We start from the raw sequence: 16,196 nt of genomic DNA, 5'->3' as shown, positions 1-16,196 counted from the left end.
GAATTAGGAACTGGCGCAAGTAGGGAATTTTTAAGTTTTATAAAATGTGCCTGCCACATTCTCTAGCTCCAAATGCATACTAATACCACAGCCATTAAAATGTAGCCAAACTGATTCAGTGTCAACTAAAGAGAGCTCGGCAAAAGAAACTCATTGCCCTTAAGGGCTACAACTTCTGACAAAATCTGGAGTAAATTTGTACGTCTTGTAGTGTGCCTTAGAAGTCAATAAATTTGGGCTCCATTGGGGGAAACCTTAAGTTCACTGAAAATGCTCTTCCTGCTTATGTACAGATCTAGGTTTCAGTATCTCACTTGATATCAGTTGAATTAGGTGCTCTCTGAAAGCTGATCGGCACTAAAAGCTTACATTGACATGCCTCTCTAAGGAGTGTGAAAAGTCCACGCCTCTGAGAGACACATCTTTGCTGACCTAATCCCCAGCATAGGCAGCGCTAGGTCGATGGAAGAATTCTTCCGGTGACCTAGCTACTGCCTCTCAGGGAGATGGATTAACTGTGATAGGAGAATGCTTCCCATTGCTGTTGTGTCTACAGTTTAGCACTACAATTGCACAGCTGTATGTGTAGACATAGACTAAAGGTAAGTCTACACTACAAACTTTTGCCGACCCCAGTTACCTTGACATAAAGCTTCCGCAGTTAGTATATTGCTGTGCGCACTTGTCTTCTTGCATTGGTACTGCATGCATTCCCCAGGAATGATTGTGTTGATGCACAGTGCAATGCACCATGCCTAGGTAGCCCAGTGTTCAGCTCACTGTTCTCCAACACAGTGTCTTTCAGGAAGTTTTGGCAATGCATAGTGGGGCAGAAATGAGTCACACGGGGTGACTGGGACTGTGGGGACAAGTTCCTATTATGCAACTTTCTCCACTGCATAATGTCATCTCTATCCTATAATTTTCATGCCTATTTTGAAAATCCCTCAAACCCATGTGGGACTTGTCACTCTCCACCATCACTGATAAAAGCAAGGAGCCTGCAGAGCTCTGAACTATTGCCATGAGTATTGCAAACACAGGACACGCAATACTCTATTTGCAGAGCTGCAAGAAGAGATGAGGGAACATGATGATTTCTTGAAGGGCAGATTGCTGTGGGACATAGCAAGAACCAATTCAAGATTGTTGGAGGCATTCATGGAGCAGCTGTAAATGATGGAGTGCCATTTCTGGGCCTGAGAAATGAGTACTGATTGGTGAGATTGTATCATAATGCAGGTTTGGGATGATAAGCAGTGGCTGCAGAACTTTTGGATGCGCAAGCCCACAGTCCTGGATCTGTATACTGAATTTGCCCCAGAGCTGGAACACCAGAATGAGAGCTGTACTGACAGAGCTATTGTCGTTTACTTCTCCGCTGTGGAAACTTGCAATGCCAGGTTGCTACCGGTCAGTAGGAAGTCATTTTGGAGTTGCAAAATCCACTGTGGGGGGCCATTGTGATGCAAGTGTGCAGGGCCATTAATCATGTCCTGCTATATAGGATGGTGATTATTGGCAATGTGTGGGATATAGTGGATGGATTTGCAGCAATGGGATTTCCAAACTGCGTGAAGCGATAGATGGCATGCATATTCCTATTTTGGCACCAGACCACGTTGCCACAAGAGTACATCAGCAAAATGGCTACTTTTCTATGGCTATTTGAGAACTAGTGGATTTCTTGGGATGCTTCATCAACATCAAAGATGGCTGGTCAAGCAAAGTGCATAACACTTATATCTTTAAGAATACAGGACAGTTAAGAAAGCTACAAGCATGGACTTCCTTTCCCGACCGATAGATTACTATTGGCGATGTTGAAATCCCAATAGTGATCCTGGGGGACCCAGTCTACCCCTTATTCCTCTGGCTCACGAAGCTGTATACTAGCACCTCAACAGCACCAAGGAAATATTCAACTGCTGGCTTAGCAGATGAAGAATGTTAAACATGCTTTTGATAGATTGAAGAGGTGCTGACGTTATTTACTCACAAGGTTGGCTCGGATTGAGAAAAATCTCCCAATGGTTATAGCTGGTTGTTGTGTCCTGCATAATGTCCGTGAAGCAAAGGGGGGAAAGTTGCCATGAGTTTGAGGTGGCTGTCCACTGAGTTTGAATAGGCACACAAGGGCTATTAGACATGCTCAACACAGAGCTATATGGCTCAGGGAGGCTTTGAAAGAACACTTTAACAGCGAGCCACAGTAATGCGTTGTGGTGTACTGTGCTGTACGTGGCCCTGCTGTTTGGGGGCCCGTTATGAATTGTGTGGTGCTTGAAGTACATCTAAGCATATGACATTGACAATGCACCTATTAATTTTGTGGTGCTTGGTGTACATTTATGATTATTACATGGTTTGGTCACTGATCCTTTAAGTTCTCACATTGTACAGTAGCAAGAAAGTAAGTGGGTTCGCTACTGCTAAGCGTTCTGCAGCATATGTTGAGAACTAATAAACATGAATTATTTCCCAAACAATAGAATTTCATTGAGTAACATAAACACTTCAAAAAAAAATTGGTGCAAGTTAAAAGCAGATACTTTAGAACCTTCATAAATGTATGGAACTGAAGTTAAAGAAGGGGAAGGAACATTCATATCCATTTTAGCTACACATACATAAACACTGGCTCTCACAAGTCAGTATATGTAAAGCTGTGATTGTCCTTAGTGCTCCCCTGAGTGTAGTGGCAGGGGTAGGAATGTAGCCCCTGATCCAACATGGAAGGTTGAGGTGGGGTGTAGTGAGGTGCTGTACTGGAGTTCTCCATGGACTGCAAAGGAATGCTAGTCCATGATTGCTGAACCTGTAAATCCACAAGAATCTGCAGCATCTGTGTTTTCTGCCAAAGAAGCCCATTATGTCTTGTTGCATCTCCCTCTCATTTTTCTGCTGGTACTCCTGTCCACTCTTTTCTCCTCCATACAGTATTCATCCTCCAGGCCCTCTGATCATCCTCCAGGCCCTCTGACTTGCAGAATCTTGCCGACTAAGTCATCCCAAATCGTCCTCTTCTTCTCCCTATCTGGTTCAGGCATTCCACAGGTGTGGAGGGGAAACTCCTCAAGGCCGCAATGGCAGCAGCTATGGATAAAACATACAGAGGTGGTATTGTCAGTATAGTTGCTACGGAAAATGGAAGTTAAGTTTCAGAACTCCCTTCCCTTGTTCCCCTAAAGGTTTAAGCTAAGACATGCTTATTGGCACTTCTACTTTGGAGTGCTTGTACTTGGTGCCACTAATAGCACCAGCCATGGCGAGGATGGCCTGCCATGGGTGAGGGAAATGAGGTGGGAATTGCTCAGTTGCATGAAACTATGAGAACAGGGCAATGGCACTGAAAACGGGCGCCATTTTGCACAGGCAGTGGTAATTTTAGCTGATATGTCATTCTTGAGGGTAACAAAGGCACAGAGAACACAGCTGCTGCTGACATCCTGGAGCCACCTGGGGCCTCTGAGTAGGTAACAGCATATTGTAATGGTGCCTGCCGAAGTTCTCCAACTGATGTGGAAAAGCCTCCTACTGAGGAGAAAGAAAGAAGGGTGCCATCCCTAGAAACCTTCGGGAGAGGATTGCAGTGTACCTCATGAAAGTTTCATTAAGATATCTCAGGAAGATTCAAGGGCCATCCCTGTGTACATAAAGAAACTGTTCCTCATGGCCACTGTGCTTAACTCTACAAGGGAGTGAAAAGTAGATAGCTATTCTTCCTCTTTTAGTATGAGTAAATTAACAAAAAATCAATAGCTGTTTCCTGCTAAATTGTGGGGCACCATCACTAATGGGAAATAAATGTACATTTGTTTTCCTGAGGTTTCTTGCCTTGCATTGGGCTCACCCATGTTCAACTGCTGGGACTGACTGGGCTGTGGTAGAGCCTCAAACAGGTCTTGGATCAGGGCATAGCGGGCCCCTCACCCCCCATTGGTCACATGTCCCACATCCTCCTCCTCTATCTCCTTCTTGCTGTTCATGCCAGGGGCCTGTGACTCAGACTTCTCGGAGGTATCCACAGTGGGGGGTGTGTGTGTGTGGGGGCGGGGGTGTCTGTAAGTATGGCATGCAGCTCTTTGTAAATGTGGCAGCTCTGCAGCTCGGCACCAGATCAATCGTTGGCCTCCCTGGCCTTCTGATATGCCTGCCATAGTTCCTTTGCTTTCAAGTGGCACTGCTGCTGATTGCTGTCATACCCTTCTCCTACATCCCGTGTGCAATCTGCTCATAGTTGTACATGTTTCTATGTCTGGTCCGTAGCTGTGCTCGGAACAGCCTTTTCTCGCTCCAGGCCGAGAGCCAATATCTCCTGTCTACTCCAGGCTGGAGCGCATCTGGAGCGTGTAGTTGGTACAGCCAGCTGTGCAGTTGCATACAACAATGGAGAGTTGCCAGTTGTGTTCATCAAGATGGACAATTAGGAAAGGAAAGGAGGACTTGTGGCACCTTAGAGACTAACAAATTTATCCGATGAAGTGAGCTGTAGCTCATGAAAGCTTATGCTCAAATAAATTTTAGTCTCTAAGGTGCCACAAGTCCTCCTTTTCATTTTGCAGATACAGACTAACATGGCTGCTACTCTGAAACCTGCAATTAGGAAAGGGCATTTCAAGAAAATGCAGGCTTTTAGAGGGGGTGGGTTGGGCTTCCAGTCTCCGTGTCTCCTGTGCAGTGGAGTTCACAATTGTGACCAGAGTGGTCAGTGTTGGGCGTTGTAGGACAGCTGCTGGAGGACTGTTAGGGTTGACATAGGTAATGCAGTGTCTACATTTGGGCTTGTTGACCTCAGTAGATTGACCATGGCTCAATGCTGCTTGGGGAGGTGGTGTTACTTTGTCTGTGTAATGGAGAACTTACATCGATGGGAGACAAATTTTAAGTGTAGACACACGGATTCAGGGCAGTTTGTGTTGACCTAACTTTGTAGTATAGACTATACCTAAGATAACAGGAACAAAACCAATTCCTAGAAACTAACACTTTAAGGCAATGCTGTCTTTGCCACACATGTCATCCTTCATGTGACACCCACGCTGCTAATTAAGCACCAGCCATTTTCAGCACTAGCTGTATCTTCTGAGTGGTCTCGAAGTATATTTGTATAGCTTTGTATATATTGTTCCTATTAAATTAGTCTGGATCTCACAGAGGCATGGATAGCTGTTGTGAGCCCTTGATCTGAGGAGAGAGTTGGCAATTTTTTCTCCCAGTCGAAAAGTGGTGGAGAGGAAGTATTCTTGAGACTTGCTGTTGCCAGATAAAACCAGAAGCATCTCAGAATCTAACATGACCCCCAAATTGTGAATCTTACAGTCTAAGGGCTGGCATATCTTCTTAGTCAAAGGGGTCAGTTATGATATCTTCCATCTCTTCCAGATAGGTCCTCAACCATCCAGGATCCCCTCTTTCTTTTCTGGATTGAGCTTCAGCCAGCTAACTCAAGTTCTCAAAACAGACAAAAGTAATGGTGTGAAGTAGACAAGCCAGTTTTCTTGTAGTCAAATAATGGCCTAATTTTCTATAAACTTTCTCCTTTGGCATATCATAATTACACAGAGTCCTGAGAACACAAGCTGTATCAAAGTTTTTCAGCATATGCTGTCCAGCATAGGATTTTAATTTTTCCTCATATTCAGGCAGGAACTACTTTTGAGACACAGAAATACAGTATAGAGTCAGGGAAGGAGGATCCATGTTCAAAAAGGGAAAAAAAAACCTCTAAGAGCCTAATGCATCTCTCAATTTAGTGTATTCTCTGTTGTTATCCTAGGGACAACTTGATTTCTACAACATAAATATGTTGGGAGGATGAAATGGCAAGTGCAAGGTAGTATTAAGCCATGCTACATAGTTTATGTATTGTTACAGTTTTAAGATGGATAATCATTAACTCTCAGGAAGATAGTCTGAAAAATCTTCAGGCAGTTGCAGGGGTGCTGGGACAGTTTTTACAGTGGGGATGCTGAGAGCCATTGAACCAAACTATAAACCCTGCATATAATGGAAACCACTTCAAGCCAGGGGGTGCTACCGCATCCCTCGCACCCCTAGTTCCAGCACCTATGGCAGTTGTATGGCTTTAGAAAAGGAAGAGTTGAGAAGATGATTGAATAGGTTTTAGTCACCTCAAAAGTAGTCCTCGCCTTACCATAAATCCATTCCAATATCCGGAGTGGGGGTTACTAAAGTGTGAAGAAATTGTACTTTGGGGTAGTGACTCAAACTTCCTTCTGAACTTTTTTTGTTATGCAGAATATTTGAAATTAGATGACATTGAAGCAAGCTTTATTTAGCTTCCTCTAAATTAGATGAAATGCTTGTCCCTGATTAGTGGAAATAAAATCATAAGGCTAAAAGTTTATATTATGTGACTAACTTCTTTGGCATAATATAAAAATGTTAAGATACCAAATGTGTTGCTGCAGTTGATCAATCATTGCTGCGGAATTTACTTCCACTGTAGGTATTATTTTAATTTCATGCAAAAGTACTGACTTACTTGTTTAATGGTTGAACTTTTTTGAAGTGATCAAAATCAAAATATTCAAGTAGAAAAGCTATGTCTTGAGGATAATTTATTAGATTGTTAATGGGACTGGATTCCAGGGAGTCTGGATTTCCAGTCCTGCTTGTGCTGCTGATTGTGACTTTAGATAAGTCATTTAGAACCAAATTTTCAAAAATAGCTTATAATTTTGGGTGTCTTAATATTTGGGTGCTCAGCTTGAGACACTGAAGAACCTGATGTATATTTATTCCAGAGAAGTGTAGCGCCTGTACACATTGACTTCATTTGAAGTTATAGGTATTAGTGCTTCTGAAAATGAGCCACCTAGATATTTCAAGTTAAGTGCACACAATTCAAACTCCCTTTGAAAATGTGACCCTTAGAGATACCACTGAACATGAAATAACACTTGTTTGAAAATGTACCTGTTGTAGTTATTAATAACACCTAAGCTTTCAGTAACTGTTAGCATTAGTATTGTTAGCAATTTTTTTTCTTTCCATGTTTTACCTTGTGCTTTTAACTGCATTTTATATGTAGTCTTGATGTTTCCCTCACTCATTCACTCAGTTTCTTTTTTGCTGAATAGACCCTCATAAATGTCAACAGGAGAGCAGAAAATTATTTCAGAGACATTCATTTAGATATTAATTTGTTTTTAAATTCAAGATCTACTATTTAGTGGGTGCTGTATCAGAAATCTGAATTCTCTATTGTTGTTGTAGCCATATCGGTCCCAAGATGTTACCTCACCCACTTTGTCTCTTTAATATCTTTTATTGGACCAACTTCTGTTGGTGAGAGAGACGAGAAGTTGGTCCAATAAAAGATATTACCTCACGCGGCTTGTTTCTCTATCATTAGTCAGTTTAACAAGATTCTTGTTGTGTGTCCCTTTAACTTTTATCTTGAGAAGTCCGTCTCTGTGTACGGTAGGGATAATACCTTCTTGTCTCACAGGGAGTGATAACAGTTATCTTTGAACTGATGAAGCTCTGTATTCATAGTTTGGGGGAGGAGGGGTTTAAATGTCAAAAAGGACCATTAGCTCCTCTAGTCTGACCTTCTGTATATCACATGCCATTACATTTCTCCAGGTTACTCCAGTAACTTGTTTGACTAAAGAATACCTTCCAGAAAGCTATCCAGTCTAGATTTGCAGACCTCAAAAGAAGGGGAATCTACAAGTTCCCTTGGTAGTTGGTTCCAAGGAGTAATCATACTCCTTTTTTATAAAATTGTGCCGAGTATCTAGCATCAACTTTCAGCTACTGGTTCTTGTTAGGCCTTTCTCTGCTAGATTAAAGACTCCTTTATTACCTAATATTTTCTCCCCATGAAGGTACTGTAATGAAGTCACTTCTTATCTTTTTGATAAACCAAACAGATTGAGAGATTTAAGCTCCCCATGTGTAAGACATTTTCTCTAGCCCTTGAATCAATTTTGTGGCTCTTTTCTGTACACTCTCTCCAATTTTTCCCCATCCTTTTAAAAATGGGGACACCAGAACTGCATGCATTATTCTAGTATGTGTCCCCAGTGCTGTATACAGAGGTAAAGTCACCTCCCTATACCTACTCATTATTCTCCTGTTTATACATCCAAGGATTGCGGTAGCTCTTTTTGTCATAGCATCGCTCTGGGAGCTCATGTTCAATTGCTTGTCCATTGTCACCCCTAAATCTTTTTTTCAGAGTTATTGTTTTCCAGAATAGAGTCAACCATTCCGTAGGTATGTCCTATCTATATCTATCTATCTATATCTATATATAGTTCCTATATGTGTGATCTTGCATTTGTCTGTATTAAAATACACTTTGTTTGAATGGAACTAATTTACCATGGAATCTTGATCACTCTGTATGATTGCCTTGTCCTAGCTAATATTTACCATTCCACCAATCTTTGTGTCAACCACAAATTTTATTGGCAGTGATTCTTATGTTTGCTGCTTGATTGCTGATCAAACATGTTGGGCCTAAGACCAATCTTGCAGAATCTCACTAGAAACACCTCCATTCAATGAGGTTGACGACTACCTTTTTAGATCCATCACTAAGCCAGTTTTTATTCCATTTAACATGTGCTTGGTTGATATTGTATAGTGCTAATTTTCAGTCAGAACGTTGTTGTGCAGTACTAAGTCAAATGCCTTACACAGTCTTATTATCTGTATGCAGTTACCTTTTATCAACCAAATTTGTAATCTCAAAAAGTGAAATCAGGTTGAAAACCTATTATCCATAAAAAAGTGACTGGTGTTGATTATAGTCCCATCCTTTAATTCTTTCTTAATTGAATCCCATTTCAGCTTTTCCATTATTTTGCCCAGAAGTGATGTCAGACTAACCAGCCTAAGATTATGCATATCTTCCTCCTGCTGTGTAAGGCTTCCTATTATGTGAAATATAATTTCAGTGTAATTATGCATACTTCTAAGACACAGCTTCTGGGATTTTACAAATCAAATCTCCAGTTTCAGTATGTTTTAGGAAAGGTACAGTTTTGGGATACTTACCTTTTTATAAGATGGTGTGGATAATTATCTGTTTCAGTATGCATCCTAAAAAATCCCTAAATTCTTGAACTCCATAGATGAGAACATTTTATAATCCATAGGTGAGATGCCTCCCAATATTTTGTGATAGAAATCACATGGCATCACAGTTACTATTGCAGTACTAGGTAACAATGGATCTAATTTAATTTTCATTCCTTTTCCCTAGGCCGAGTATGAAGTGTCTTCAGATGAAAAGCGTAAAGATTGTGGTCTGAAAGTTTTAGACACATACTTCACTAACGGGGTAAATATATCCTGTTGCAAAATATTTTGTCAAACTGCATTGTAAGAGCTGACCAAATTAGAGCTCAAAACTGCAACAATTTCAGATGCTGTTTTAGTTTTCTATATACTAAGAAGTAAATCTCTCTCAAAATGAGAAACTCTAACAAAATTTTGCAAGTCATTCTGGAATGTGGACTAGCGCTTCCTTTCAAGATTGTTGTGAAACTTCATTAACTCAAGCACAAAGCTTGACTGCCCTCTACCATTATTTTTCATTAGCACTATGACATTTAACGTTTCTCTATGTATGGTAATTTTTTTTTTTTAAATTACTAGTCCTGGGCAAGCAGAGTTTTTGTGAGATTGGACTAAAACCCATTGACATCTAAATGTCAAAAAGTAGCTAAATTGCTGTTTTAGCATATTACTTTAAAGTAGTGTGGTTTAGAGACATGAGAATCATCAGAATGCAAGGAGCTCTTGAGTTCTAGATCTGGCTTTGCAGCTGACATGTTGTGTGGCCTTGAGAAATTTAGGTCTAAATTTTCAAAAGTGTTTCAGGTTTTGTCTGCCCAGCTTGAGAAACACAGGAGTTGATTTTTCAGAAGATGCGGGGCACCCACAGCTCCTACTGAGTTTATTAATATCTGATTACTGCCCTGGTAAATTAGATCTGCCTAGAGATGTCCCCAGTAGAATTCAAGGAGTCTCTGTTCTTCTCCCTATTCTGTCTATTGGAAGTTCTGCCCGGGATATAACTTACATCCTCTTTTCTCCCTATCCCCTCCAATTGTTCTGGTTATGTTGAGGAAGCTTTATCTTAAGGAAGATCTGGATCTTGCGGGTGTCCTAAAAATGCTCAGGCTCTGGATTAGTCTCATCTTCTCTGGAAGCTTATTTAACAGCTGGCACGGTCTTTAAACCAGTGAAAACTGGTCAGGCCTCTTAAGCCACTTAACCACCATGTCCCTAACTGGTTTTAAAATTTATTTAGCTGAAGTTATTTGTTTTTTAAACCAGTTAGAAAACTTCCTCTGATGAAGAGAGCAGTATTGGTTGCGAATCTGAAGGTGAAAGGCAATTTGGGTGAAAATGATCATGAAATGATCGATTTAATGAACTCTAAGGAGAGGAAGGAGTGAGAACAGCAGAATAAGCAAAATGGACTTCAGAAAACATACTTTAACAAACTCAGAGCACTGGTAGGCAAGGTCCCATGGGAAGAAAATCTAAGGGATAAAGTAGATCAGGAAAGCTGACAGTTTCTCAAAGAGAGAATATTGAAAGTACAACTGCAAACTATCCCAATTCAAAGAAAAGATAGGAAGAATAGTTAGAAGCCAATATGGCTGCATCAGGAACTCTTTAATAACCTGAAAGTGGAAAAACTATCCTACAAAAGTAGAAATATGGGTGAATTGCTAAGGAGTACAGAAAAAATGGCACAAGCATGAAGGGACAAAATCAGAAAACCTAAGGCACAAAATGAGTTGTGCCTGGCAAGGGACATAAAAAGCCCATAAGAAGAGGTTCTTTAAATACATTAGGAGTGAGAGAAAGATGAAGGAAAGTGTAGGTCCTCTGCTTAGCAGAAAAGGAGAGCTACAGATGATATCAAGAAGGCTGAGGTGTTTAATGCCTGTTTTGCTTCAGTCTTCGCTACAAGGTTAATTGTGACCAGATGCATAACACAATTAATATTAACAACAAAGGGGAAGAAACCCAGCCAGATTAGGGAAAGATAAAGTTAAAGAATATTATTTAGATAAGTTAGATGTAGTCAAGTTGGCAGCGCCTGTTGAAATTCACCCTAGGGTTCTTAGGAAACTAGCTGCAGCAGTCTCGTAACTCTTAGCAATTATCTTTGAGAACTTGTGGAGGATGGGTGAGGACTGGAGAAAGGCAAACACAGCACATCTCTTGTTCCCCTTTTTAAAGATGACTTGGGGAATTATGGGCCAGTCAGCTTAACTTCAATTCCTGGAAAGATAGTGGAACAAATTATTAAACAATCCTCTACGTGCCTACAAAATGATAATAGGATAATAAGTAATAGCCAACATGAATTTGTCAAGAACAAATCATGCCAAACAAACCTGATAAAGTTACCGGCCTAGTGGATGGGGGGAAGCAGCAGGCGTGATATATATTGATTTTTGGTAAGGCCTTTGACACAGTCCAACATGACATACTCATAAGCAAACTGGGGAAATGAGGTCTGGATGAAATAAATATAAGGTGGGTGCAAAACTGGTTGAAAGACCATACTGTTCTGGCATCATGTCTGTACTCAACTCATCTAAGCAGTGCCTCACTTTCTACACTGCTATTTGTACCTGTGCTCAAGGGCATGCCATGTATGTACACTGCACACTGTTGTAAATACAGACATAGCCTTAAGAAACAAAAATCAAATGTGCAAATAGAAAACAGGGAATAATTGGCTGGGAGGTACAGTAAAAGCTGTTTTATCCGGCACTTCACCAACTAGAATGCTCTCTGAACCAGTGTGACCGGATTTCCAGGGGAGCCAACTGAGGTCACTCAATTAGGATGAACTGCAAAGAATGAGGGTGCTCCAACCCTCACCGCACCCCCTCCTGCACCCGAACTCCTTCCCTCTTTGTTAACCGGCATTTTTCACTTACTGGCACCTCCCGTTTCCCCAACATTCCAGATAAAACAGCTTTTACTGTAGTCTACTGAAAAAGATCTGGGGAGTATAGTGTATCACAAATAAAACACGAGCCAACAATGTGATGCAGCTGGGGGAAAAAAAAAAAAGAAAAAGCTAATACCATGTATTAATAGGAGTGTCATATGTAAGACATGGGTGGTAAATGTCCTGGCTATCCTCAGCATTAGTGAGACCTTTGCTGGAATACTGTGTCCAGTTTTGGGTCCCACATGTTAGGAAGGATGTGGACAAATTGGAGATAGTCCAGAGCAACAAAAATGATATTATTAAAAACGGGTCTATGAGGAAAGGTTAAAAAAACTGGGCATGTTTTAGTCTTGAGGAAAGAAGACTGATTGGGGGACCTGATAAGCCTTCAAGTATTGTAAGGCCTGTTTATAAAGAGGATGGTGATTCATTGTTCTCCATGTCCACTGGAGGTAGGCCAAGAAGCAATGGGCTTAATCTGTAGCAAAGGAGATATTAGGTTAGATATTAGGAAGAACTTTCTAATTATAAAGGCTAATTACCTACTGGGCTAGGTTACCAAAGGAGGCTGTGGAATCCCCATCAGTGAAGGTTTTTAAGAACCCGTTGGACAAAGACCTCAGGGATCGTCTATATATACTTGATCCTGCCTGGGTGCAGGGGGATGGACTAGTTGACCTCTGGAGGGTCCCTTACAGCCCTACATTTTTATGATTCTTTATCTTTGTTAGATTACTAATTGTTTTTATTATTGTTTTTGGTTTGTATCATGTAAAGTCTGCAGCCCACTTACCGGAAATACCTCAGGATGCAGTGAATGAATGTAAAACAAGACTGGAGCAGAACCCTTGCAAAGATCTTTTTAATGACTGCACTAGGTATGTGGTGAATGTTGACTAAAAATGTTGGCTAAAAGTACACTGAAAATTTGTATTTCCAGGGAGGTCACAGGGAAAGTTTAAAGGGACATATCAGATGAAATTCTGGTGAGGACACAACCAGGAATCTAGTGCTCTTTGTTTTCCTGTGTAGTGTATTCAGCACTCATGTTGCTCTTAGAGTTGCTTTTGTGCTGTAACAGAAGTGAGATTATTATTGTGCCTTGACTTTGATGGGAGTTGCACAAATGTGTCCAAAGACATAATCTGGGACACAAATACAATGCGAGAGCAGAATACATACAGACCAAAAACATGTTTATCAAGCTAAAACTAGGTTTTTTGGTTTCTGGAAGTTCTGCAACTGTTGTTGTTTGCAGCCCCCTTTTAGTATTTATTGAGGATTCAGTAATGATTCCACTTTTAAAACTGATGAAATTCGCACTTAAAAACAGAGTTAAATTCCCTCTTTCGTTTTTAAATTAGTTTTTTGGAGTCTCCATAATGACTTAGCACACTACGCTACCAGGCAAGTATTTTCACAAGTTCAAAAAACTGAATGTGGGAGAACTGTATATTTTTCCTCTTACAAGTCAGGATTTTAGATGTACAGAGACGTGTTGAGGGCAGTTTCCTTGTCTTGTTTTTAGACTGTGCTAGGAAATCCTTTATTGGAGCAGCCTGTTTATAAAAGAATTGCAGGCCCAATGCTTACACAGCAGGACGGTCCTACAATTTTCAGGACAGATGGCAATACTAATTACATTGCTAGCTCAGGAGTCATTAGGTTGTCCTTGAAGTGCTCTGATCTCAAGATAGCAGACAAATAGGACAAGATATGATTCTGGAAGCTGAGATTGTCACTTCAAGAACAGTAAAAACTATTGCTTCTTAAGAACCCACTAGTGCAGGGGTGGCCAACCTGTGGCTCCGGAGCCACATGCAGCTCTTTGGAAGTTAATATGTGGCTCCTTGTATAGGCACTGACTCCAGGTCTGGAGCTACAGGCACCAACTTTCCAATGTGCCGAGGGGTGCTCACTGCTCAACCCCTGTCTCTGCCACAGGCCCTGCCCCCACTCCACCCCTTCCTGTCCCCTCCCCTGAGTCTATGCCCTTGCTCCTCTCCCTCCCCATCCAAGCCTCCTGCATGCCACAAAACAGCTGATTGGGAGGTGCTGATTGGCGGCTGCCAGTGGGTGGAAGGTGCTGGGAGCAGGGTGGGGGAGCTGATGGGGGGCTGTTGACGTGTTACTGTGGCTCTTTGGCAATGTACATTAGTAAATTCTGGCTCCTTGTCAGGCTCAGGTTGGCCACTCCTGCACTAGTGGCTGGCTGTGGGAAATGGTGGCAACTTACACCTCTATTGAAACAAAGCAGTATATCAGAATAAATTGGCTGGTGGAAGCTAGAAGACCTTTACTTAGGCAAATGTTCCTTTTGCAGACACAGTTGGTGAGGATCGAAGGCCTCCTCACTGTGCATCATGACTTGGGATCTGTCTGAGTTGCTGGTGGAAGGGGAGTCTGGAGGGGATGGAGTGCTCATCATTTAAAATAAAAAAAAAAATCCTAAACATTTAAATGTGGTTTAGGACAAATTTCTTTGAACTTCAGGGGATGAATAACTAAGTTTCTGGAATTTAGCTGTATGAATCCCATATATTTGTGGAAAAGGTGGGAAGGGATAAAGGCTCCTGTTCTTCAAAGTGATCTATGGAGGCAGAGCATTCTGATTGCACAATGTCCAACTGAAGTCTTTAGGGCTGTTCATGGGCAGCAGAGTTAACCTGCCTTTCTATTTCTCTTAATTCTTTTGTTCTTGTGAACCAATCAAATTGATAGGGAAATATTCTGATTTACTGCATTTAAAAAACCTCAGATTAAGAAAAAAATCACACTACTTCCTGAAATTTTTGTACCCATTATTAATGGTAACAGCTAAGATTTTATATCTGAAATAGATGAGAAAAATATTTCTCTTTATTCCAGTTTTACTTTGTGTATAGTTTCATTGCCCCCCCCCCCCATTTGTAGGGGACTATTTTTTACTTCAGTAAAGGAGAGAAACTATTTTTCCTTTCCTTTAATTTAAAAAAAAAAAAGTGTAAAATCATAAATCAAGACTTGTGTAATACCCAAAACTTCTATTAAGTAATTTTTTTGGAAACTGTCTAGACTTGAAGTTGGCAGTGTCCAGGGATAAACAAAGGGATACCTATTTAGAATCCATGTGACTGTGGCCAACAACAGTATTTCAACATTATGGTTGAAAATCAGTTTTAAATGAGCGATCATGATTAATATTACTGACTATTTACCACAACTTGTTTTGTTCTCAAGTAATACAGTGACATTGCAGACACCTACACCAGGCAAAGGACTCTTCTTGAAAGGATTGTACATATTTACAAATGTTTGGTCTCCTAGAGCCCTTACACTTCTAATATTACTGGTTCTTCTATGCATGCTTGATCATGTCTGCCTGAAAGCCTGCAACATTTGAGTCACAGCTTATGCAACTGAAAACTAAATACTCTGCATAATTTGAGAATAAAAAAAGACACACAGAATACACACTACTAAGAAGTTAAACAGATGACCACCTCTTTTTTTGGACTTTGAGTGAATGTCTGTGTTCAGCAAGGAAGATGAAGCTTTCTCACCTTTTATCTCATCTTGCATTGTGTTGCTTAGTTTGAGGGAAGTGGTGCAGAGGCCTAACCGTCAGGTTTGGAAGGGTGGTTTTAATGATCCAAGTTCAAATACCAGAAAAGGGTCCACTCAGCTCTATATTCTTCTGAGGCAGATAATTTGTATGCTAGGCAATTACTTTGTATTGGTCTTTAAAAATTGAGATCCTGTCTGCTCTGCATAGACACAGAGGGGCTTTTATTTTTTTCCCCACCAAACAAGGCATTTATTTCGGTGGGCACAATTACATGCATTCTGTAAATGAAAGATATGGATGCAAAACTGTGCATTGCAACTCTGTCACCTTAGCAGTGGAACTTGTATTCCAAAACCACTTTAACAGTTTTGATAAAACCCATCTGAAACAATTGTCTAGTATTAATAAGTAACATTCTCAACACACCCACTGCCTAGCAGGATTATTCTGGAAAAGAATTCGGGAAAAATCATTGAGTACTTAATCACATTTTAAAGATAATTTCTCTCTGTAATGTGGCAAACTGATCTTAAAAGGAGAATTTTGCCTTAAATCCATGTTTAAACCATTAACAATTAGTCCTTTAAGTGTACTTGTTTTGAATCAGTTAACTATGTCAAACCAGAGTCTGTGCTTTAAAGAGTGTTTCATCTCAAGGCACAAAATACTTTTGTTCCGTTT

General features: G+C 40.7%; 1 protein-coding gene across 1 annotated transcript in view; it reads left to right on the top strand.

Annotated features, from left to right (window-relative positions):
* Window positions 1-16,196, top strand: part of GRK4 (G protein-coupled receptor kinase 4) — a 73,549-nt gene that overhangs the window by 20,986 nt on the left and 36,367 nt on the right. The window contains exons 4-5 of the mRNA XM_074951778.1: window positions 9,245-9,322; window positions 12,746-12,846. Coding sequence (XP_074807879.1) covers window positions 9,245-9,322; window positions 12,746-12,846 — 179 coding nt within the window. The remainder of the gene's footprint in view (window positions 1-9,244; window positions 9,323-12,745; window positions 12,847-16,196) is intronic.

Source organism: Natator depressus, chromosome 4, assembly GCF_965152275.1.
Source record: "Natator depressus isolate rNatDep1 chromosome 4, rNatDep2.hap1, whole genome shotgun sequence".
NCBI classification, from domain to species: Eukaryota; Metazoa; Chordata; order Testudines; family Cheloniidae; genus Natator; species Natator depressus.
Note: the sequence above shows the minus strand (reverse complement) of the source record. Positions and strands in the feature narration are given on the sequence as shown.